This window comes from Schistocerca cancellata, chromosome 7, assembly GCF_023864275.1.
Source record: "Schistocerca cancellata isolate TAMUIC-IGC-003103 chromosome 7, iqSchCanc2.1, whole genome shotgun sequence".
In the NCBI taxonomy this organism is placed as follows: domain Eukaryota; kingdom Metazoa; phylum Arthropoda; class Insecta; order Orthoptera; family Acrididae; genus Schistocerca; species Schistocerca cancellata.
In genome coordinates this window covers 434,136,485-434,159,351 of record NC_064632.1, presented here as the reverse complement: position 1 = coordinate 434,159,351, position 22,867 = coordinate 434,136,485, and the positions used below count along the sequence as shown (strand labels likewise).

The 22,867-nt window shown below is 38.7% G+C and overlaps 1 protein-coding gene across 1 annotated transcript in view; it reads right to left on the bottom strand.

The window, feature by feature from the left end:
* LOC126092813 (formin-2-like) overlaps nucleotides 1-22,867 on the bottom strand; it is a 209,990-nt gene that overhangs the window by 21,683 nt on the left and 165,440 nt on the right. Inside the window, exons 12-14 of the mRNA XM_049908542.1 lie at nucleotides 13,878-13,970; nucleotides 13,742-13,793; nucleotides 5,137-5,286 (exon numbers count right to left, since the gene is read on the bottom strand). Of these exons, the coding sequence (XP_049764499.1) occupies nucleotides 5,137-5,286; nucleotides 13,742-13,793; nucleotides 13,878-13,970 (295 nt within the window). The remainder of the gene's footprint in view (nucleotides 1-5,136; nucleotides 5,287-13,741; nucleotides 13,794-13,877; nucleotides 13,971-22,867) is intronic.

Genomic DNA, 22,867 nt, shown 5'->3' with positions numbered 1-22,867 from the left:
GTGTGTGTGTGTGTGTGTGTGTGTGTGTTATGAAGGCCTTGCTAGCTGAAAGCTATTTTGTAAGTATCTTTTTCTTGTGCCTGTCTGCGGCTCAGCATCTACGCTATATTGTGAGTAGCAGCTTTTCTTTTCATAATATCGTTACATTCCGCTCTGGATTTTCCATTGTTTGATCAATGTTCACATAGTTCATTCAGTTTTTCCTAACATCCTGACCTGTCACAAAAAATTATGAAATGATTTTGAAAGACCTTAGAAACCATCATCAATACTGCAATTTTTAATAATTTCCAAAACACACATGACATTAGTTCATTGGATACAAGTGATTTTGAAAAATTATAAACACAAAATAAAACTACAATCTATTATTATGAACTTGAGTAAGTAATTAAGTCCAAAATTTACTGGTTGCCAAGTAACGAAGAGAGAATCAAGGCGCAACTCTTACACAGAAATGTCTCTAACAGAATTTCAGGATATGAAAACCCCAATACTTTCTTATTAGTAGTTGCCACCAGAAGACATGAACCTTTATAATATTAAAACTGTGTACTGTGCATGGCCTCAAACCCAGATCTCTGTCTTTTGCAGGCATACAGCATACTTAATGCTATTCACCATTGGCCGGAAGATGCTGAAGACCAAAATGGTATTCCACAACCAAAGTAAGTAGATCCTTCTAAAGCTTTAAATACTAAAATAAAGAAAATGAATTAGTCAAAGACAAATGCACCTAGTGATACAATCAGGCAAATGTTAGGAGCCCAACTCATAGTCTCAATCAACCAACATCTCTGTTCAGTTGACCATGAAAGACAAATAGCTGAATCTGAATTCAAGTTACAAGTCTATAATAATCAGCCTCCTTCCCTAAAATCCTCCCTACTCCATGCCAGATCAGTCTGTCATCTTCCTGCCTTCTGCATCATCATTATACAATCAATTACATTCTCAGGTATGTCACACTTGTGTCTGAAGATTTTTGCTCATGAAACCAATGCTACTGTAAAACCTGCCCTTGTGAACCCACAACTATGTACTCCACCTTCACCACCAGCTACATTAACGGCAGGGTTTCATGTGAAATTAATCTGTCATTTACCAGCTGGCATTACTGCAAAGTACTGTACAATTTGTTGACTATTATACTCTAGGGATTTGGGTGCTCTTAGCTCATTTCCCCTCCCCTGTACCCTTATTACTTCTGTATCTGACTTTACTTCTTAGTCCACCCTTCTCACTGAGATTGACAGTTAGAAGTTGATCTGGGTGAAGATCAGTTTGAGTTCCAAGGAAATGTATGAACATGCAAGGCAATACTGACCCTGCAACTTATCTAAGAAGATAGTCTACAGAAAAGCAAACCCATATTTATAGTATCTGCATTTTGTATAAAACTTCACGCAACTTCAATTAAAATATATTCTTTGAGATCTTAAGGTTATTGCGGATGCAGTATTAAGAGTGAGAAGTTATTTACCACTTGTGGAAAAACCTGACAGTTTTCAAAGTTGAGGAATATGAAAAGGAAACAGTAGTTGAGAAGGGATTGAGACATTACTGTAGCCAATCCCAATTTGATTCAATCTGCTTAAAGGGAAAGCAGTGAAGGAAACATAGGAATAATTTGAAAAAGACACTAAAATTCAGAGACAGTAAAAGTCTTGGAAGATCAATTACAGAAAGAATAGTGCCCCAAAAAGAGTTTGTACAGTGAACACCAATAAAATTAAAATGAGGATAGTAGAAAGTAGTCTAACTTGAAAATGCCACTAAATCAGCTGTTGACACAATTATTATGCTTCAACCATGCCCTGAAATGAGAGACATACTACCAAAGGTGCTTCCCACCCCTCCCAAACTGAGGTTTCTTTGCCCACTCAATCTCCACAACATCCTAGTCCACCCCTATGCTCCTCACAATCCCAAACCCTTGCCACAGGGACCAAATCCCTGTGGAAGACCCAGGTGCAAGACCTACCCAATCCATTCATCCTGAACTTCCCAATCTAGTCCTGTTACAGGCTTATCCTACCCTGTCAAAGGCCAGGTCACCTGTGAAAGCAGCTGTAACATATACCAGCTCAGCTGCAGTCATAGCACAGCTTGTTATATTGGTATACTTACCAGTCAGCTGTCCACCAGGATGAATGGCCACAGCCACACTGTGCCCAAGAGCAAAGTGAACCACCCTGTGATACAACATGCAGTTGAAAATAACATCCTTTATTTCAGTGATTGCTTCATAACCTGAGCAATCTTGATGCTTCCATCCACCAACAGTTTTTCTGAACTACATAGATGGGAGTTATCCTTGCAACACATTCTCTGTTCCAAAATCATCCTGGCCTCAGCATACAGTAACCTACTGTCATCAAACCCTCCACCGAACAGTTTACACCTCCACTATGCTATCACCTGCTTCCATTTCATGTCCCCTCACCCTCACTGAGTGCTACTCTCTGCCAGTGCATACACCTTTCTTTTCCCCTTCTCTGCTCCTCTGCTGTGCCCCTTCCCTCTGCTCCTCCCTCCCTCCCACCTATCTCTGTCCCTCCCCCCCCCCCCCCTACCCGTCTCCCATTTGTACTGGGGGATCCCTCTCCTGAAGGAAATTTTTTGTTTCTCTGTCTTCATTCTTTTCAGTATGTGACAAACTAAGACACTTTAAAGGTATATTTCAGTACATATTCAACAATAAAGTGAAAAAATAACTGTGGAACCAAATATAAAATAAAATGAAGACTTGACTGTAAAAGAAAAGAATGCTTGTATCCCACAATCAATGCTTAAAACTGTAAGGGTAGGCTGTCATTTCTGTAGAATTTCCACTGCAACCACATCTTGAGCCATCTAGTTCTTATGTTCAATAAACTTAAAATAGTATGTTCAGAGGCTACAGAAAGTAAAAAGTTGTTATCTCAGATGTGAAATAACCCTAACAATTTATTGTAACATGAAAAAACTTTGCAAATTTAAGCATGTATGTGGAGGAATTCCCAAAACTCAGAAATATAGAACCTGAAGGGAAACTAAGCTTAAGTCTTACAAAAAAATAGCAGTACAAGTAGTAGTATATGGTAGGGAGACGATTCTAATCTTGCAGAGAGACAGAAGGAAAATTGTGTCAGCTGAAATGAAACTACTCAGGGCAGTCAAAGGCAGCTCGCTGATGGACAGAATACAATATAGAGAAATAAGAAAACAGGTATAGATTTTTGATTTGGAAAGCAAAACAAAAAAAAAATGACAACTGGTGTAATGATGTAGAAAGAATGTAGCATGATCATTTGCCTAGAATTCCCATGTTATAAGACCATTGGAGAGCCAGTCCTGACAAAACTCTACCATCTGGTGAGCAAGATGTATGAGACAGGCGAAATACCTTCAGACTTCAAGAAGAATATAATAATTCCAATCCCAAAGAAAGCAGGTGTTGACAGATATGAAAATTGCCGAACTATCAGTTTAATAAGTCACAGCTGCAACATACTAACATGAATTCTTTACAGACGAATGGAAACACTGGTAGAAGCCGACCTTGGGGAAGATCAGTTTGGATTCCGTAGAAATATTGGAACACGTGAGGCAATACTGACCCTACGACTTATCTTAGAAGCTAGATTAAGGAAAGACAAACATACATTCCTAGCATTTGTAGACTTAGAGAAAGCTTTTGACAATGTTGACTGGAATACTCTCTTTCAAATTCTGAAGGTGGCAGGGGTAAAATACAGGGAGCGAAAAGCTATTTACAAGTTGTACAGAAACCAGATGGCAGTTATAAGAGTCGAGGGACATCAAAGGGAAGCAGTGGTTGGGAAGGGAGTGAGACAGGGTTGTAGCCTCTCCCCATGTTGTTCAATCTGTATATTGAGCAAGCAGTAAAGGAAACAAAAGAATAATTTGGAATAGGTATTAGAATCCATGGAGAAGAAATAAAAACTTTGAGGTTCGCCGATGACATTGTAATTCTCTCAGAGACAGCAAAGGACTTGGAAGAACAGTTGAATGGAATGGATAGTGTCTTGAAAGGAGGATATAAGATGAACATCAACAAACGCAAAACAAGGATAATGGAACGTAGGCGAATTAAGTCGGGTGATGCTGAGGGTATTAGATTAGGAAATGAGACGCTTAAAGTAATCAAGGAGTTTTGCTACTTGGGGAGCAAAATAACTGATGATGGTCGAAGTAGAGAGGATATACAAAGTAGACTGGCAATGGCAAGGAAAGAGATTCTGAAGAAGAGAAATTTGTTAACATCGAATATTGATTTAAGTGTCAGGAAGTCATTTCTAAAAGTATTTGTATGGAGTGTAGCCGTCTATGGAAGTGAAACATGGACGATAAATAGTTTGGACAAGAAGAGAATAGAAGCTTTCTAAATGTGGTGCGATAGAAGAATACTGAAGATTAGATGGGTAGATCACATAACTAATGAGGAAGTATTGAATAGGATTGGGGAGAAGAGAAGTTTGTGGCACAACTTGACCAGAAGAAGGGATCAGTTGGTAGGACAAGTTCTGAGGCATCAAGGGATCACCAATTTAGTGTTGGAGGGCAGCGTGAAGGGTAACAATCATAGAGGGAGACCAAGAGATGAATACTCTAAACAGATACAGAAGGATGTAGGTTGCAGTAGGTACTGGGAGATGATGAAGCTTGCACAGGATAGAGTAGCATGGAGAGCTGCATCAAACCAGTCTCAAGACTGAAGACCACAACAACAACAAGCCCACTGGACAGCAAAGTATCAGACGTCTTAAGATAAAATGGTTTCTGCAACAGGTCGTGCAGCTTACTCCATGAAGTGGTGGTGGTGAAAACAAATCAATTTCTAAATATCATCAATGTGGTCACATTAGTAAATCTATCTATATTACATGATGAATTTTTAACTGAATTCATCTTCAAAGAGAGACTTTTGCGTCAAAATTTGGGAATAATACAGAAATTAAAATTCACTATTAGCAATTAATTTCTGTAAAAATGATTTTGCAGGGTTGTTTCAAATTGACTATGAGAATTCTAATCAAAACTACATGTTTGTAATATGTTTGAATAAACTGGCATATGCACCCTGGAATTTTCATTGTTAGAGTAGTTTCATTTAATAAATTTTTTGCTTACTTTTCCTTTATTAATCTTTGCTGCTCTTTCTTCCAGATATCCTTGAAATCACGGCAGAATGGTAGCCACAAAGCAAAGAAATCTTTAGGTGTTACATCTTCTTTTTTACCTTTTGGATGGTATTGATAAAAATCCATAGTGCCATAAAATCTAAAGAATGCAGAACAGATTAATCATAAGTATATGTAACACATACAGGAAAATAAGCATTTCTTTTTTTAAGTAACAATATCAGTAGTACATTGGGTATTCATCTAAATTACTTAATCACTGTTTAGTCTCTAAATAATGGAAACACTTATTATGTTTGCACACATGCAAATCAATCCATGATGTGAATCAATCCATGATGTGATGAAGCGCTATCAATGTAAGATTGTAATAAACTTAAGAAGCCATTAAGAGGGACAAAATAATGTCTCAATGTAGCAGGGAAATCATCAACCATTAAAATCCATTATATGTATGGACATACAATTTTCTTTAATTTCACCATCAAACAAATTTCTCTGCATTAGGAATTCAGCTGCTCACAATGTTTAACAAGTATTTTTATTTCGTGAATAATGTTCCTCTTAGCTGCTTCCATATAACTTAAACTGTAACTTATAGTTTGTAACGGTTAAGTGATCCATGCATATGATACAGTGCAACTTGCTACTAAATACACTGGAAAAAAAAAACTAGTATAGGCATGCGTACTTAAACAGAGAGATATGTAAACAGGCAGAACACAGCGCTGTGGTAAGCAACGCCTATATAAGACAACAAGTGTCTGGTGCAGATTTTAGATTGGTTACTGCTGGCTGCTGCTGCACTGGCAGGTTATAAGACTCAAGTGAGTTTGAACATGTTGCTATAGTCAGCACACAAGCTATGTGTGACAGCATTTCTGAGCTAGTGTTGAAGTGGGGATTTTCCAGTATGACCATCTCACGAGTGTACCGCGAACATCACATCTCCGACATCACTGCGACATCACTGCGACTGGAAAAAGATCCAGCAAGAACAAGACCAATGATCGCTGAAGAGACTCATTCACCATGACAGAAGCGCAAACCTTCCACAAATTGCTGCCGTTTTCAATGCTGACCCATCATCAGCAGGTGGCAGCATGTGAACCATTCAATGAAACATCATCGATATCTGCTTCCAGAGGCGAAGACCCACTCGTGTACCCTTGATTACTGCATGACACACTGCTTTACATCTTGTCTGGGCCCATTGACACTGACATCAGACTGTTGATGACTGAAAAAAATGTTGCCTGGTTGTCTGAGTCTTGCTTCAAGTTGTATCATGTGGATGGACATGTGTGGGTATGGAGTCAACCTCATGAATCCATGGATTCTGCATCTCAGCAGGGGACTGTTCAAGCTGATGGAGGCTCTGTAATTGTGTGTGGTGTGTGCAGTTGGAGTGATGTGGGACCCATTATATGTCTAGATATGACTAACAGGTGGCATGTACATGAGCATCCTGTCTGATCACCTGCATCCATTCATATCCATTGTGCATTCCGACAGACACTGGCAATTCCAGCAGGGTATTGCGACACCCCACATGTCCAGAATTGCCACAGAGTGACTGCAGGAACACTCTTCTGAGCTTGAACACTTCCTCTGGCCATCGAACTCCCCAGACATGAACATTATTGAGCATATCTGTGATGCCTTGCAACATGCTGTGCTCCAACCCCTTGTACTCTTACAAGTTTATGGACAGCCCTGCAGGATTCATGGAGTCTGTTCCCTCCAACACCACTACAGACATTAGTTGAGTCCATGTCATGTTGTGTTGAAGCACTCCTGCATGCTCATGGAGGCACTACATGATATTAGGCAGGTGTACCAGTTTCTCTGGCTCTTTAGTGTAAAGCACTGAATATTTTTCCAGAGCCATTATGTACTCAATGACTGCTGCTGAAAAATTATGTGCAAGTTTGAACAACAGCTGCTGAAGTTTTTGCACTTATTAGGTTCAAACATTCTAGACATACTCAAGCAATGGTTAATATTGGTAATTAACATCAGACATTACACTATCAAGTATCACAAACATACAGCAACAATTCAGGATTACAGTACAACCAACAACCATTAATATCGTAGCATTTTGATAGATAAATGTTATAACTGAATAATTCAGTGCCTTTTTGGGGTACAAGTTGAGCTAAGGAGAAGGGGGAGAGATTAGGAGCCCTGAAGTAGTGCATGAAGTTGTGTATTTACTGGAAATCGTCATTCTATTATTGAGTCTACGTATAAGAACTACAGAATTGTCAGGCTAAACTTAATTAACCAAACTAGTGAGTAAGTAATGAACTGAACAAGAGAAAGAGCCCATGTCAGCAATTTAAATCTCAGGAATAGCAATGTTGCATAAATAGAATCAAAAAACTGAATACTTACATGGGATTTACAGCAAAAAGAAAGACTTCAACCACACAACAAGGAACAAAATATCGACAAATCTGATGAGAATGAGTACCGGTAGTAAAAACACCAGCTGATAACCAAAGTCAAATTAAAATTTAAGTGATGCTGTAGAAGGTAGCCTGAAACCTAGTTCAAACCTGGAGACATCATTGTTTTCAACGAACATGTCAAAGAAGAGTGGCATAAATGGCCAACTGTTTGTCTCTCTCACCGGAGAGTGTCACACAATTTCTGAGAAATCTAAATTGGCAAACCCTTTAATATATGTGCCATTTATTCTGTGAAAGCCTACTTACTACGTTTAAAGGACCAGCATTACGTTAAGGATCCAGAATCATTCTTCATCCCTCTATATATTGCTCCCGTAGGTACCATGAACAAAACATTATACTAATTACAGCATGCAAGGAGGCATTTAAGCAGTCATTCTTCCTGTGCTCCATACACAACTGGAGTGTGAAGTAACATTAACATATGGTATCCTCCACCATTTGCAGAGTTTGTATGTAGATTTAGAAAGAGGTAACGGAGAAATTTCACATTCATAAAGGGAATCAAAATTAAGATCAGCTATATGAAAAGAATAAAAAAAGTAAGATGATTTTTGTGAAATGGATCTACAAGTGGTAAAAGTAGTGCTATCCCAACTTAAGTATGAACTCACAAGAGATTTATTTCACACAGGACATTAGATTTCAAAACCAGCTACCTTCCACTGGACCATATCAGAAACTGATTGAAACTATGGACTGGAAGAGGAGGCAGAAGACATGGTGTCCTACAACACACCAGCCATGATGGATGACACTTGGAGTAGAAACCAGGAGCATGTAAGTAAAAGACTTGCAATGTATGGATTACATCTTAAAATATGAGTCAACATTAAATTCCAAGAACTGAGTGAAGAATTTAAATGTGCATTATGTGAACAATAGTGTAAGAGATACTACATTAAAACATGTACAAAGATAACAATAACCATAATGGACTACTGCAAGGACTAATATGACTTGAAAAAAAAAGTTTGTATAGACTTTTACATTAATGCTCAGTCTGGGTGCATGTCTCTCATTAAATTAAAAAGGAAAAAAATATGGGGAAGATGCTAAAAATAACAGTTGAAAATGACTTTACTATTCCGAGTGAAACCAAATAGAAAAATTATAAATTCCTTTTATATGGCAGAAACACAACTTCTGAACACAAAGTGATGATAAACCTACAATTTGTTTGATAAAAAATCCCTACCAACTATAAGACAAATAGCATAGTCAATGAAGTTAATTTGTTTCAGCTTAGTGCAACTATCAAAGCAACATCTTTTATCATAGGAAAATTGTTAAGACTAATATCTGATAACTATGGTAAATTACATTTTGAGAAAACTTTAATATTTGGAAACTCTATCCTCTGCACCCTTCTCCCTGCAGACATCTTTTGCAGAAGAAAAAAAACATAAGCATGAAAACAATACTAATTACTAAATATGTATTGTGATAATTCACCTTGAGGTAACAAAGTAAATCTATTTAAAATACAATAAAAATCAGTAAAACTGACACGTAAAACCTTCTACTTCTCATTTATTACCAAAAGGTACATAATCACCTTCACCAACCCACAACTTCCTGACTGCTAATGAATGAATCAGGAAGTTCTTTTGAAACAGTAAAACTGTGTTATGAGGTTAACCCAATTCCTCCCATCTTTTCATTTTTTTTACTTCCCTCTGCTTGAGAAATCTGACAAATGAAACTTGGGGGCTTTTATAAGACAGCAGAAAAAATATTTGAGTTTCACAGCAATAGTGCCAAGTTTCCAGTTAGTCAGCTGTTCAGAAAAATTACATTTTCAAAGAATATCTTCATCCTGTAGCCTATACAAAATGCACATACTGTATAAAGTAATACAGTGGAACCTTGTGTAGTGAGCGAAATTCATTCCAGAGTCTAACTCTTAGTGTGAAACACTCATTAAGCAAGACTATTTACCCATATAATTTAATGGAAAATATGATGATGCATTCAATGCAGAAAAGGTACTAAAAGTTTTATCTTATTCATGCCATTTATTCAAAGAAAATTACACACACATACTCACAACACATAACTAATTCTTTTCTACTAGTAATCTATCTGTAGTCATTTGTTTCTGCCAATGCTTCAATATGTGATGAAAATGTGGCAGATCATTATTGTCAAATAAATTTGTAGTAGGCATAGCCACTACTTCATTGGGGTGATGATTTTCAATGTATGATGCAACTGACTCACATGCTTTCAACCTTTCTTTTATTATACCAGAAGATGGCTGCTTTGCTGTTACCCCCTCCTCCTCTTCCTCTGAAGAAGAAGAACCCCTCTCCACAACTTTCTGCTGTGAAAAACACTGCAACTTCATAAGCTCTTCAGTGGTCATTTCTTGACTGTGATCTTCCATAAGCTTGTCAATATCTTTGTTATCCACTTCTAGTCCCATGTTCTTGGCCAAAGGCACAATCTCTTTGACTACAGGCTCCACAGGTACTGACTCAAATGCCTCAGTCACATTCAGCAACACACTCCAGACAAAGCTTCTGCCAAGCAGAAGTGAGAGTTGTCTTGATAAACCCTTCCCATGCCTTTTCTGTTATCTTGGCATAGCCAACAGTTTTGAAGTGATATTTCCAAAAGTCTCAGAGTGATCTTGGTAACTTCAGTCAACTCAAAGCAACGCTCAAAGACTGCTTTAGTGTAGAGCTTCTTAAAGTTAGGAATAATCTGCTGGTGCATAGGTAGGAGTAATGGAGTGGTGTTCAGAGGAATTGAAATATTTCAAGGAGATGGTCTTGTAGGCCTGGAGAATGGGCAGGAGCATTGTCCATAACAAGACATGGAGTGGTAGATTCATCTCAAGCAAATACTTTTTCACAGAAGGACCAAGCACTTCATTGATCCAATGACAAAAAAGATCACTTGGCACCTAAGCCTTGTTATTGGACCTCCACATCACATTTAACCTGCCCTTCTGGACTTGACATTTCTTGAAGGCTCATGGAGTTTCTGAATGATAAGCAAGAACTGCTTTAATTTTCAAATCACTGCCTGCTTTTAAACAGAATAGCAGTGTTAGACGGTCTTTCATTGGTTTATGACCAGCAATGCAGTCTGCTCTGCTATTATAAAGGTATGCTTCAACATTTTTTCCAGAATAGACCCCTCTTGTCACAATTAAAAACCTGTTGCAGCAGATAATCCTCAGAACGTATGAGCATCTTGAAGTAGTTGGTTATGTTCTCTGCTGTCTTTGTGTCAGAGCTGGCTGTTTTGCCATGCCTCACAATGCTGTGGACACCAGTTCTTCTCTTAAATTCCTGAAACCACCCACAGCTTTGTCCACTGATGATCCTGGTATCTTCTTAATGAGGTCAGCAAAAATCTTTCTCGCCTTCTCACAAATGATGTTCTCATTAATAGTGTTTCCTTGCAATTGCTTTTTATTGATACATATAAGGAGCAACCTTCTGACATCATTTAGAATACAAAACCATTGTTTAGATACTCTGTCACTTCCTTTGAAGCATCTGTTTCCTTAATATTGTCCTCCTCCTTAAGGATAGTACAAATAGTCGATGTAGACCAACTGTATGTGCATGCTAAATCAGCAACGCTCAAACCATGTTCACATTTTCAATGATTTTAATTTCATTTATAAGCTCATTTTCTCTCTCTTATACTCATCTTCTTGCAGCTTTATCTTCAGGAACATTTCAGTGAAGGTTATTAAAATTTGCAAACAAAAAAATAACACTGTGTGAACACAAATTTACAAAAATGTGTAATCACAAGCTGCACTAAGATGATACCAAAAAGAGTGCTAAACTCAGACTGCAGTACGTACTGAAGACACTATTCATTTACAAAAGGTGTTCATATTGTTAAACATTCTCCCACCACGTGTGAAAGACAGGTGACATCACATTAAATCACCACCACCACCACCACCACCACCACCACCACCACCACCACCACCCATTATGTGAAACATCGCTCATTAAGTCTCATTATGTGAATCGTGTGTTATTGGAGGTGCTTGTTAAGTGAGGCTCTACAGTACTGAAAAAAGCACCGACTATTCCTTCTTTTCTACTAAAACAAATTTATTAAGATAACCTTGCATAATAATTAGAGGTGCAATATGTAATGGCCAAGTTCATTTTTTTAATATTAATTATACTGAAACTATGAATTATTCTTAGTATTTTTCTGATAGTGATAATTCATTTTTATTTATTTCCAGATATGCAGTTAATACATCAGACAGATTCTGTAGTTTATATATATATATATATATATCATCAGCTGCAACATTATATTCAGCACTTCTCATGAGTTATCCTAGCAATTTCTCTCATTCCAACGCTACATTCAACACAATAAAGCTACCAACTGGAATTCCCAGCCACAAATTTGTCAGTGCACTGCAGTCATCATCAAAAGCACAATGTAACCATAGAACAAAAATGTAGTTCAACAGATAGCATAAATTCAACTTAAGTATTATCCAAAACCATGCAGTACACTGTCACAAATAAGAGTAAAACAAATCACAAGTCATTAACACAACATCATCCTACCACTGTTATAATGACTATAGACATCACAGAATACATCACAAAATGTCACCTTAATATCGCTAGTAAACTACATAAGCTTTATCACAACAGCAGAAATCTCACAAAATATTTCTCCATAGCCTCCACATGTCTCCATAGTACCCTAAATATCATTTTTCTACACCTAATAGAAATGTGCTTTGAATATAATTCATATACCTCACCCATGACATCACAGCTTCTCTAAACCAAGAAACAATAAACATAACTGTCTCATTATACTCATATAAGCTTCAGTCATCATAATTCATTTTCACAATTTGACAAACCAAACATAACAAAACTTGGGTGAGGGAGGAATGTTAAGTAAACCAAACAGCCGGTGGATGGCCATCAGTTCTGTGGGAAACATCTGACATGTGGCAATCAAGAGATGATGTTCCATACCAACAGAAGACATGAACGCATTCCCATGTGACTGGTGGATTTAGAGTCATTTGTGTAAGATACAGTAGCATTCCAGAACTCATGTAAAAGCATGTGGAGTAAATAATGTGACACCATTGGAGCGATGGAGGATTTTGGACCCCAAAAGTGATCCGTCCATATCCACAGCCAAGGAACTAACCAAGGAGGGTGGTCAGGAGATGAGACGTAGAGACAAGGAGGAGTGATGGAAATCGTGGCAGAGAGAAGTGAGGTGGAGCCAAAGCAGTAGACCCACCTGAGGGTGGGCAGCAGGCAGGTGATGTCACAAGGTCACAGTGCAAATAGGATGGGTGAGCACGGGAAAGTGGACAATGATGGCATAGCAAACAAGGAGCTGGGACCACTGAAATAGAAGGGGGAGAGATCCCAGCATCATCCAGGAGACTATTGACAGGGCTAGTGCAAAAAGCGCTGGTGCCTAAACAGATACCACAATGGTGAACAGAGTCCAAGGGGAGCAGCTCATTCATAAACTTAACAACCACAGACCAGATGGGACAGAACTAATGCCTGATAAAGGTAGGAAAGAATCGAACAACCCACACACCAAGAGGTATGGGCAAGGAAGTGAAGGACACTGAGTTTACAAAAACAACCAACTTTCAGAAAGCAGATACAGAGCAACTAAGTCAACTTGTTATCAAAAAGAAGGCAAAGAAACTGAACTGGGGGAATGCCATCAGGTGTTGGGCATTGAGACAGAGCTCCAGATCAGGATGGACCGTAGTACAGTAACAGCTATGCACAACCCTAGACTTAATGGTGACAGAAGTGTGTCAGATGCCACCCTGGAGCATTGCACCACAGAGGCCATAGAGAGAGAGAGCTAGCCAAAATACAGAAATCATCCACTTGGAGAGCAGGGATGACCTCCAGTGGAGGCTACAACACCATTAATTGTGATGAGAAAAGAAGGAAACTTAATATGGAGCCCTGTGGATTGCCATTCTCCTGGGTCTGTGGAGAGCTGAGAACAGTGCAGACTAACTCTGAACAACTGGATAGAATATTAGTGGATTTGCTAAGGCAATCTAAATAGGTACGCACATAATTTCATAGATAAATGTATTTTAGTTACACTTACTTTTGCTTGCATTCTTCTAAATTTTCTTTTTCACTAAGGAGCTGCTTCTTGGCTACAAGGAAACAAACATACTTTAATATTCCATAAACAATGCACTTTAAAATCTACAGGTCTCAAATCAATAATGTTTTATTACCTCTAGTTACAAAGAATTCCATCTTATCCTTGAAAGGCTGTAAATTATTTTCTGAAGAGGCCTTAATAACTTTTTGTGTTCTATTTTGGCATGCTGTAAAAAAAAAAAAAAAAACATATTATACTATGGAAAGAATGTGGAGCATAAGAACACAGCACATCACGTCTCATTAAAAAAATTGAGGCCAGACACAAATGGGTCAAAAAGAGAGAGAATGATAACTTCCTCATCAAATCAAATTTAGTTATTCATCCATTAAAGAAAATAGCACAACAACAACAACACAATATAGTCTGGATTGAAGAAGATAACATACCACGTAGAAGCAGACAGAGGAGGATATGCCATTAAGCAACACAAACAAATAACATGGAGAAATTTAGTGGTTGAATAACAAGGAAAAATATTGTGTAGGGTTAATGTGGCCCAGTGAGTCTTCTGCATCTTCAGTATCATTTCCCTATTCCTGGATCACAATGCTATATTCACAAATGCTCTTAATACTGTACTTCAACAGCATCCACCAACCAACAGCTAATGAATCAAGTGACATCCTCCAACCTCCCTTATTACACAAAATCACATCTGACTTTAACAACCTAATCATATCCTCCGCTGCAGCTTCAGTTACCTTTCATAGTGCCCAGAAATGAGAAATGTGATTCCCTCAGTCCTTCTACCCCCTCTTGGTATCCTGATAACCTCCCAATCACAAAACATTCTGAACCATCTTTATGTCACATCTACTCCCATCCCCTCGTCATTCAATGTGAAAGAACCATATGCAAAAATGTCCTATGAACCCATTCAGAGTATGATATTGTAGTTCTGTCACAGATGTATCCCATCGCATCACAGGCAGAATTACCTTTCAAAGTATCTACATTATATTGATTCTGTTCTAATTTCTGAACAACCATTTATTTGTGCATGAACACGAGCTAACTGTCCATCTGAACAAATTTATCTCCCCAAACAGAGACCACAAGAGGAGTTGAGCATCAAGTGACAGAGCATGCTACTGAGCACAAAATGCTCCACTTTACTGGTAGTTTCACAACTGGACCATCTGGCTCCTATCCTCCTTTCCACCCCTTCCTCTCGCACCATGTCCCCTGCCAACGATCCCAGATTCTCTGAATTTCTGATCTGCATATGTGAGTAATTGTTCTTACAATACATCTTCCAATTTCCACTAACTCTCATTCTACACCTACTACCATATCTGTCCTCATTCCTGCCCCCTCCCCCCCCCCCCCTCCCCTGCCCCATACTTCCTCAATGCTTTTATCATCCATCTATTCAACAACACTCACTGTGTTCCCTGTATGAATACCATTTTATGCTGTTCTACTCTGACTCCCCTCCCCCCAACCTTCATCAGTACCTTTCACCCTCATGGTCCTTGGTGCTTTTACCCTCAATACGACATTTCTACATATCATTCAGACCACAATTCTAGGACCAAATTATGTTTTTGTATGTGTGCATGGAGAGCAAGCGGGCAAGTTGGGGGGGGGGGGGGGGTGTTGCTCAAAAGGAGGACATTGTGAAACTAAATTGTGAATGGTTATCATTACTCTTTTCATTGTTTGTATTCTGATTATGATTCTCACAGTTACAAGAATTTATTTTGCCGTGTGTTCCACATGGTACTTACCCTACATACCTTAACAATATGGAATAAGTCAGTAAAAAACTACTAAATTAATGCACATTTCACTATGGTATCAAGTGAAAAATCACAGCATAGTAACACTGCAGAAAAAAATATTTACCTCACTAACATAAATGAGTATGCAGTTACATCAATGAGTCAAAACTTTGTGTGGTCTGCCCATTGTGTGACTGAATACTATGTGGTTGCATATCAGCCACAAAACACTGTAAAGGAAGTACCTAAGTAGAGCAGAGATGAATGGGAAATCATTCTACTGAAAATATCTGCCACAAATGGATATATTCACTGACATAAGTGACTTTGGCGAAGGGCAGATAGTTATGGCTGGCACCTTGGGGTGAGCATTTCGGAAATGGCAAAGCTGTTTGATCATGTACTACTGCTATTAGGCAACAAAGTGTTGGAAGTCCACACCATCATAGAACATAAAGGTTATATAATTATCCTATACATAAAGCAGTACAGGGGGCAATCTGAGGCAGACATGATGAAATGAGTATGGGGTGCTGCAGCAGATAATCCCTACATGTTCCCTTGTTGATCCAACGTCATCTTCATTTACAGCTGCAGTGAGCATGGGATCACCAAGACTGAGCCATGAACCAACAGAAACACAGGGTGATTATAATTAAAGTTAAACTTTCAAACTACTGTAGAAATAACACCACTGATTAGAATGACATCAAATTGCAATGGAATATTATCAGATAAGGGGGAAAACGTGTGGCAGAACAACAATAAAGAGTTACGAAGTGTAGCAATAGATGGTGCTGTAAGCATTATAATTTACTAGTGGTTGACTACAAATGACAAATGAATCATACAAAAATGCCTAAGGTGTACATTCAACAGTAAACAAACTGTACTATTCAGTGTGATACTGTTAGTTATGTAAGCGCATCCATCACGGAAAGGTCATATCACATCAGATGGGAACAATCTGTTTATAATTGTCCTGAGGCCAAAGACCACATAAAACCCATCAATCACATAGTTTTTAATTGTCCTGAGACCAAAAACTGCACAAAAAAACCATTAATAAAAATCAAATCATATTATTGATTTCCGTGTGATTGGTGTAAAACATGTTCAATATGCTGTCCACCATTTTCTGCAACAAGTTGAAATTGAGAAACAGCACATTCCCCAACTGATCAAAGTGTTTCCTGAGTCATGTTCAGAATGTGTTGCGCAATGTTTGCCTTCAATGCAGCTAATTTGCAGTCAGAACACTTAAGGCAGCCTCACAGCCATAAGTCACACGGATTAAGATCAAGTCGTAGGGATGGCTAGGCTGTACAGAAATGGTGGCTGATAATCCTAGCATTTCTGAACTGGTGCTTCAGCAGCTGCTTAACTGGATTTGCAATGTGTGGAGATGTGCCATCCACACTGTTGGAGAGGTGGAATGATGTGGTTACACAAAAGACACTCATAGCGCTTATCAGTGACGGTACAGGTAGCAGGACCAAAGGCACCTCTCTTTGAAAAAATATGGTCATATGATAAATGATGCCATAAACCTGCACCACACAGTGACTTTTCAGGATGAAGTGTTACTCGTTGATTTGCATGTGGATTTTCCATTGCCCATATTTGACAGTTCTTTGTACTAACATATCCTGTTAAATTGAAGTGGGTTTCATATGTCCACACTATCTTCCACAGCCAATCATTGTCTGCTTCCAAAGAAATTCTAAAACAAAGGTGTCTCTTGCTGTCAGACCAACAGGAAGCAACTTGGGCACATGGGTAATTTTGAATGGATATCAAAGAAGGATGTTTCGTAGGATTTTACGCACCGTGCTCATGGATATGTCCAATGTTTGGGCAATTCTCCATGCATTACACATTTGCTCACCACCACTCATCTCCTCCTGCATGGCTGTGACCACTGCTTCCATTGACATTGAATCAATTCATTTCCTCCCTCTGCCAGGCTAAAAAAACAACTTTTCAAATTTCCGAATAATTTTCTCCATACCCACAGCAGTCATCAGACCAATGTCATTTTTCAAACCCTTCAGTGTCCAGAACTTCTGCAGAGTGACATGTGCACAGTCATCATTCCTTTAATACAGCTTTACAAGCAGAGTGCAATCCTGCATTTAGACAGTCACAGCAAACATTACAGACGCGAAAGGAGGAAAAGCTGTGTACCTGGTGTGTTTATACCAACTTCAATGGGTCAGGCATATGACAGGTGTTTTATGTATTCTGGCACATATTGATCAATTTTCACACAACTTTTTTTCCTTCTGTCATAGCAAATATTCTTTTGTAATTTGATGTCATTCTGACCAGTGGTGTTATTTCTACAGCATTTTGAAAGTTTAATTATAATCAGCCTGTATGTCACCTGGCTGAAAGGATCTCATTTCTTGCAACACCAGGTCAATGGTTGTGCCCAGATATGTTTTCATCCTTGTGAACAGCTGCTCAAAACCTGCACCACACAACAGACACTGGCTGGAGGGGTCAGAATTGTGCTATAGGGGGGGGACATTCAGCAGAGCTTATATAGGACCTGAACTTTGGCATGTCTCAGCATTTTGTAAAGAAAAACTGATAGTAACATTGTTCACCGCTTTCAGAGCAACAGTCAGTTTCAGTGAAGTTTAATGAACTTAACTGCTTCTAGTATTGATATTATGGACCTCATTATTCTACTATTATTCTACATCTACATCTATACTCTGCAAACCACTATGGGGTGCATGGCAGAGGGTGTATTCCATTGTACCAGTTAATAGGGTTACTTCCTGTTCCATTCATGTATGGAGTGCAGGAAGAATGATTGACTGAATGCCTCTGTGCAAGCAGTAATTATTCTAGTCTTATCCTCACAATCCCTATGTGAGCAACAACACAAGAGGTTGTAGTGTATCCTAAAGTAATCACTTAAAGCCAGTTCTTTGAACTTTGTTAATAGACTTTCTCAGGACAGTTTATGTCTGTCTTCAAGAGTCTGCCAGTTTAGTTCCTTCAGTATCTCTGTGACACTTAAACAAACCTGTGACTATTCATGCTGCCCTTTTCTGTGTACTTTCAATATCCCCTGTTTCCTATCTGATTTGGGTCCCACACACCTTAGCAATATCCTAGAACTGGTTGCACAGGTGATTTGAAAGCAATCTCCCTTGTAGACTGACTGCACTTCCCCAGTATTTTATCAATAAACCAAAGTCTACAACCTACTATATTATTATTTTATTTCAAATCCCTGTGAAGTGCTACACCCAGGTATTTGTATGAGTTGGCTGATTCCAACAGTCTCTCAATGATATTATAGGATAACATGTTTTTTCAGTTTATGAAGTGCAAAATTTTACATTTATGAACATTTAAAGCAAGTTGCCAATCTTTGCAGCACTTTGAAATCTTCTCAAGATTTATGCAGCTTCTTAATTACAGTAATTCATTATAGGTAACAGCATCATCTACAAAACATCTGAGATTACTATTAATCTTGTCTGCCAGGTCATTAGCCCGTGAACTGGGTAATTTGCGCACGTACACCTCTTCCACAGTGGGTAACACGCATCAGCGTGCTCGTGTGGTGGTGCTGCATACTGTTCTCACGCATGAAAGTTGTCCTTCATGTTTTGTCGTTGAATTTAAATTTAAATTGATACTGGGTGGAAATGAATAAAATATATCGCAGAAGTTAACAAAACTGTATTTTCACAATATTACAAGTCATTTTCAGTGTGAAACATTTTAAAACAACGAGCTGCACACAAGACAACTTTGCATCCTGCACACCAGTATAAAGTTTCTTTGCGAAGGCCTTTTCTCGTGCACACCGCACAGCTCCTTGTTTGACCTTTCTTCATTGTGGGTGGAAGGAGGTCTGGAAAATGCCTGGCAGTAAGGTGTGTTGCTTTCGGTGTTCGAGGTGGGCATCCTACGGATGTCCCTTGTTGTTGTGAAGCTACGGTCAACTGTTTGCCGAGATTAATCATGAAGCTCATTCTACTTTGTTCGGCACCATGCTACTTGTACAGAACATATGCACTGAAGCATGCATTGGACAACAAGTGGTGGGAAAGCTTCTGATAACATTTTTTTTCAGCCTGCTACTGGCCATCTGGTAGTTTTGTAATTGAGAATCGCACCTATCTAACCCCCCCACCCCCCCTCCTCCCCTCCAATCATATTCTTATTTTAGTCAACAATGATATGTGGCTTTTGAATGATTCCCTTCTTCAAGTTTACATTTAAAAAAGTATTGTCATGGAAGGTGCTGACCATAGTAGCAATGCAAGGGGTACGAAATTTGTTATAAAAGTCAGTAAATTACTCAACGGACAGTATTTTTCAGTACAGGTATTTCATTCATTCCAACCAAGTATCAACTCATGACGTCATCCAGACATGAATTGACTGTAATCTGAATCTTTTTGAGCAAACTAATAGTTTCTTTCAACTGATACAATTTTATTGATTATGAAATACAAGTTCTTGAAGTTTATTCAGAATGGGAAATGTTAATTAGTAATTGTTGGCCATAATTTATCTGTTTAATGTAAAGGTGTTTTGAATTTTGTGCGCATGAAAAAGTGCAAATTTACGTGCGGCTTTTACTCTGAGATGAGTTATCACTTAGAGTGCAAGAGGTGTGCATGTACAGTTTGCTGACCTGCAGTGTGAATTTTATTTTTTGTGATTTTGACTCAAAAGGAAACAAATCCAGTTTCATTTAGACATTATGTGAGATAGAGACATCACATTACTGCGAAAGAGTCATTTAGCCCATTAGGTAAAACTGAAACCTGTGCACTCAATGTGGAATTCGTCACATGCTAGTGCGCGATCAAGCTATCCAGTGAATCGAGTAAGTAGTTGCAAACGCACTTGGACTTAATGCATGAAGTCAGAAATTAATTTTGAGACAAGTGCTGATTTTGACAAAAATGAACCGAAAGTTTATTCAAAATATCGAGGTTCTGTTTTAATTGAGACACATATCACCTTGTTGATCACGTTGCTTACCAACATTGTAATGCAGATTAATTAATTTGTTAGAACTATTTGCAACTTAGTAAGTTCCATTACACAGACAAACTGTTACAAGAAATTTGCTGACTGCGTGAGAGTGGTTTTATTTCTAGAAATGCCAATAAACCAGCTGTTTCAAAAGTTAAATTACTAACTGTTGTGTAACTTCATTGATTGTCCCACACCACTACTGAACATGTTGTATCGTCTCTCTTCACAAGAGATCTCAAGAACCTGGGATAAACAAGAAACAAGAAGTAGACTAAAGAAGAGGCATCGGTATACCATAACAATGCCTCTTTTGTCCTTCCATTTCATTACCATCTGCTTGCCTCTGTAACCTGTTATGTACTCCCTTTTCTTCAGTTTTTCTTTTTATGAAGTCAGGGAACCCCTTCCTGTCTTGCTGCATTGTGCTGACAACAGCAGTGTTATTGCTAGTTACTTTGTCCACCAAATCTGGACTGGTGTACCAGTTGTCAAGATAAATGCAGTGGCCTTTCCTGAATAGATCGTAAGCAAGCTTCAAAACAATTCAAGAGGTTATTTTTTCGTCTGCATAGTGGCTGCTATAATTAGTGTCCTTCCCCGTGTAAACAATAAAAACTCTGCTTTCACAGAGAGTGTACAATTTGATGCCAAATCTGCTACGATTTGATGAAAAATATTGCCTCCATCCAAGCCACCCTTTCCAGAGCAACAACGATTTGTCAATGGTGATGTTCCTCTCTGGCACATGTATTGATCTGAATTTACGCCACAGATGCTCCATAATGGGGTGAAGTTTGAATAGTTTTCTGCTGATAGTGCCAAGTGGGTCATAAAAGGTATTGTCAGCAAAGTGGAGGAATTTCAATAAAAGATTAAACTGTTTTTCAGTCATCAGTTTCCTGAAGAAAGGTGTGTCAACTGACATTCTCTCTCTCTCTCTCTCTCTCTCTCTCTCTCTCTCTCTCTCTCTCTCTCTCAAAAGTACATCTTGTGCTCTGGTTTGTGAAGAATTTCTTGAAGTACAAGCATTGCAATAAGTGTTTTTACCTTGTGATAGGTAGATCCTGCCAACTGCGAACCCTGGAGTGTGCTGCTAAATTGGGAGGAGAAGCTAGGAACTGTTCTGCATAAAAGTTCGTTAGTCCAGCTGTTATTGTGCGCAAAGTATCATCCACAAAACACTTAAACCAACTCATCACATCATATTGTTTTAGAGGCACAACTGTACCACTACTACCAGTGAACAAATATTGATTACAAATTGAACTAGCATGCACAAATGCACTAGGTACCGTCTGCTACAGTAGTGTCTCATCTTCAAATGTTTCTGATCAAAGTCACTTTCACTTTCACTAGCCTCAACATCCGTATCATGAAACCTTTCAGAATTGTCACTGAAATTATCATCACTTTCCAAAAGCAGCTGCTCAATCTCCAAATCTGATAAACGACTTCTTCTCACCACTCAAAAGATCACTCACTAATGCGGCAGTAAGTACGGACAAAAAAGGTGCACTTTTGTGGCTGCTTCACTGGACGCATACTGTCAATGTGCACTCAAGTTGACAATGTTATAACTAGCCTAGATCATGCTGCATTGCCTGATGAGAGCATCTAGTGGACGAAGCTCAACTAACACCACAGTGTCAACGGCACACCAATAACTTGTCATTCCCACTAGCTCTTAGCCACAGTACACAATAGATGGATATATTTGTCAAAACCACTGTGAATTAGCAGAGCATGGATGGATGTATCCATCATGCTCACTTAAAGGGTTAGTATGCAACATGAACAGCAACACACTTCCTTGGGCAACACCTGGACAATTACTCTCCATCCAAGATAACATGCTGTGTCCTCCCTTCCAAAAAGTCTTTAATCCAGTCACAAATTTCACTTGATAGCCCATACGATCACACTTTTGACAGTAAGCATAGGTGTGGTACTGATTAAAATGCTTTTCAGAAATCAAGAAATACTGTATCTACCTGACTGCCTTGATCTAAAGCTTTCAGCATGTCATGTAAGGAAAGTGCAAGTTGGGTTTCACATGGTTGATGTTTCCAGAATCCATGCTGGTTGGCACTAAGGTGGTCATTCTGTTCAAGATATCTCATTATGTTTGAGCTCAGAAGATTTTCTATGTTTCTACAACACACTGGTATCAAGAATACTGGACAGTAGTTTTGTGGATCACTTCTACTACCCTTCTGTAGATGGGTGTGACCTGTGCTGCTTTTCAATAACTGGGCATTGTTTCTTGTTTGAGGGATCTGTGACAGATTGTAGTTTGGAGAGAGGCTAACTCAACCAC